We start from the raw sequence: 3,497 nt of genomic DNA, 5'->3' as shown, positions 1-3,497 counted from the left end.
TTGAGAAACCAGGTACCGGCGGGAGCTGGACGGGGGGTGGCGGCCGGGAAGGGGGTTGTGCGGGGGYGCTCGGCAGAGCCGACGCGCGCGGGGTCCCCGGCCGGAGGCAGGGCGGCAAAAAACAGCAACGACGACGAAAAAAATCAGCGGGCGCTTCTGAAAATCCTGCCGCGTGGTCCGTGCTCGCGCCCAGGAGCGCGAGCTGTGACGAAGCGCGAGCAGAAGTGCAGAGCTGACCCTAGTTTGGTATTTTTTTTTGCCCTCTCTGCTGGCTCCTGGACCGTTTTAAGCGCGGGGAGAGCACGTCTGCTTCGTGCCCGCGTGTTTTAAAACCGAAGGCACGGCTATTTGCGGCTCCTGGCGTTACGGCCGTCTTTGCAGAAAGCGGGCAGCAGCGGCTGTGGCAGGCAGCCAGATAATTCCCGGCGTCACCCTTCGCCGTCGGGACCTCGGGACGCTGCCGCTGGCCGTGGACTCAGGGCAGGGCGGGAGAAGGGGCCGGCTCCGGGGGCGCCGAGGGGCTCTTCCCACCGCCGTGCAAATGAGTCAGGACCAGCTTGGGTTTTTTTCCTTTTCTTTCTTTCTTTTTTTTTCTGGGATTGGGGAACTACTGAATAATTTAAGGATTAATTCTGTAGGCTCTGATGTACGGCCAGGTAGGCCTCCATGAGCCCCAGCGACTATAAAGCATGCAAAAAAAAAAAAAAAAAACATGTTTAAGATGCTATTAGGCAAGTTGTAAAGCCAAGCGTAGAAGATGAGGCAATATTGCTGTTCAGGGTACCCAGATAATTTTAATTTGGCTTCCATTCTATTTGTGTGCTATGATGCAGCCTTTAATAACATGGTCACATACCATCTTTCCCCAAGCACCTGCTCATTCAGAAAAAAGGATATTGGGCTCTGGGGATGAATCAGAGTGATGTAGTAAAAGCAGTTGTCTGAGCGAGGCGGCAGYGCCGTGGAAAACAGAGCATCTCGTCACGTAATTGGGCTGTGTCATAACACATACGTGCACGGCCAACCTCCCCATCTGCTGAAAGCTTGGCTTCCTAGCCATGTTCTTAGACATCTTGGTGTGATGTTGCTTCCTACAATTTCAAAATGTGCAACACAAAAAAAAAAAACACCCGCCCCAGCAGATACTCTGCTTTATGGCGTGAGATACCCAGCGTCTCTGCTGGCGTCTGCAGATCTGCTGCGGCATCTGCTGAAGCTGCAAATGTTAGCCGGGTGCTTGTTGCCTCCAGAACCCGTCCAGGGAAGGAATGGGACGTAGCRCTAGCACGCGTTGAGCTGTTTTGAGGGTGGAGGACCGATACGGGATGCTGGGCTGGTCCCCGATAGTTCCTCCCGAGCCGTCGCGTGTGGGCAAGTTAGATGCAACCGCAAAGAAGACCTGTCGCGGGATGCGAGGCTCTGAGCCGGCCCTCCCGCGCGCTTCGGGGTGGCATGGACCGGGCAAGAGGCAAAGCCCCCCCGGGGCTGAGCTGCGATACTTCTGCAGGGGTGGTGGGTAGCCCCCCCAGCGCGCAATACCGGCTTCCCTGACCCGCTCTGCCTTTGCCCTTCCCGTTGCAGGTGGGAGGCTTTGCGATGGGAAACGCGCTAGCCTGCCGGGAGCGCGCCAGTTCCCGGTGATCCAGAAGATGGTCGAGTCGATGGCTCACCTGCAGAAGGAGAAGCTGCGGCTGCAGCAGGAGCTGCTGACTCTGCAGGAGAAGCTCTCTGCCCRGGAAAACGAAGAAATTGCTGTGTCTGTCCAGCTGCAAGGCCAGGTATGGCATGGGCAGGGCAGAGGGGGGAAGAAGAAAGGCACGGTCGAGGTTTCCAGGTGAAAATTGTGGCTCGGTTTGAGTGCTCGCTGCATTTTGAATGCGCTTGCCTGCAACGCCTGAGGCAACGCTGCTAGCGAGGGCCGCCTCCGAAAGGCGCTTAGGACCTGGGCGAGCAGCGCGGAGGAGCGCCTGCTCCGCCGGCCTGCTGTGGTCGGCTCGGACGCCTGGTAGCGAGAGCAGGGAGCCGGGAGCCGGAGCGTTGGGAGCCCCCCTCGGGGCTGCCCGCCGGGCCGAGCAGCCTCGCGCCTTCCCTGCGACGGCTGTAATCGCCGAACTGACGTTACTGTGACGCTGCAGCAACGCTGGCAAAACGCTGCCAGGCCCCTCGAGGTGAGGTGGCCTGGAAGGACTGGGCATCGCGGGCTCGGCAGAGCTGGAAGCAGAGCTCCGGGGCAAATGTCGGTCCTCCCCCCCCACCCCGTGCAAGAAAGATCTGTCAGAATAAGCTCGTAAAATAAATTAGTCTTAGCGACTTTCAAAGGTCGGGAAGTAAAACGGGAATGTTGCAGAGTGTCGCCGCTTAAGGAGGAAGCRGTGGAGGGAGTGGATTGCGCCGAGTGGAGGCTAACAGATGCTTGAGCTGGTCCGCAAACCTTGCCTTGCCTTGGAGGACAACCCCCCTTTTTCAACCCCTACAAGCGAAACCCCAGAGCGTTTACTGTAACTCTGCGGACGCATCTCTCGGTGCAAGAACCTTTTCGCTTGCAGGGAGGCTGAAGTACAGGCTGCTGGTAAAAGGATTTGCATGTGGATGTTGTGGGAGCTGTTATAGTCAGGTTTTGCTTGTTCCACTGGTGGCAAAAAGGTGGCTGTAGTTGTCCTGGATTCGGTCGATACAGTCTGCGTGACACAACCCGGAGCGCAGGCAGGATCCGGCCCTCCGGGAGCCGGCGGCAGCTCGCTGGGGACTGCCCGGCGCCGAGAACGAGACCCGAGCCGGGGCTGCAGAGGCTGGCGGGGCGGCACCTCGCGCCCGCCGGAGCCGCCGGAGAGTCCCTGTCCCCTCCGGAGAGCGGGATCGGGCCGGAGGGGCCCAGCGAGGCGCAGGTAGGGCCGGGAGCGGCGGCCCGGACGGCGCTTTCGTGACGCTCGGCGAGGGAACGGCTCTGTTTTCCAGCCGGGCTCGTAGCCCTGAGCGCGGGAAGCTCGTCTTGCGCGCCGGCAGCTCCGCCAGGGAGTGGCTTAATTAACACTGCTAATTAATTGCAGCACGATGTGAGCGCGTTTGCATTTGTTATAAATCAGCAGTTCCTAAATTAGGGACYGCTGAAGCCTGGTCGTTTGTGAAAGCCCGGCTACGCAGATGGGGCGATACCCTGCTCCCGGTTTCGGGAGGGGGTGGATGGAGGCGCCCGCGCCGCCCTTCTCCCCCTCCGGGAGAGGGGAAGCGCCCGAGTCCCACGGCGCGAGCGGGGATTTAACCGGGAGGGAAGCGCGGGGCTTTCCCACGGAAGGGGCCTGGGACGAGGCCGGCGCCTTCGGCAAGGCGGCGAGCCCRCGGGCGACCGCTGCGACGGAAAACCCGGCGGTTCCCGCGCCGCAGCTGTCGCGGCAGCCGCAGCAGTTAATTGGAATAGCTGCAGTCGTCTTTTTCTCCGCAGCCTCCCTGCCGTCTGCAGCAGGCGGGGAAGGAGCAGAGATGCAAACCAAAGGTAGCTC

At 60.3% G+C, this 3,497-nt stretch overlaps 1 protein-coding gene across 1 annotated transcript in view; it reads left to right on the top strand.

Annotated features, from left to right (window-relative positions):
• The window catches only part of KIFC3 (kinesin family member C3), a 19,090-nt gene that overhangs the window by 7,328 nt on the left and 8,265 nt on the right, over window positions 1–3,497 (top strand). The window contains exon 3 of the mRNA XM_085315192.1: window positions 1,582–1,778. Coding sequence (XP_085171318.1) covers window positions 1,582–1,778 — 197 coding nt within the window. The remainder of the gene's footprint in view (window positions 1–1,581; window positions 1,779–3,497) is intronic.

This window comes from Rhea americana, unplaced genomic scaffold (assembly GCF_003343005.1).
Source record: "Rhea americana isolate MKP2758 unplaced genomic scaffold, rheAme1 scaffold_421, whole genome shotgun sequence".
Lineage (NCBI taxonomy): Eukaryota > Metazoa > Chordata > Aves > Rheiformes > Rheidae > Rhea > Rhea americana.
This window is presented reverse-complemented; position numbering and strand designations above follow the sequence as displayed.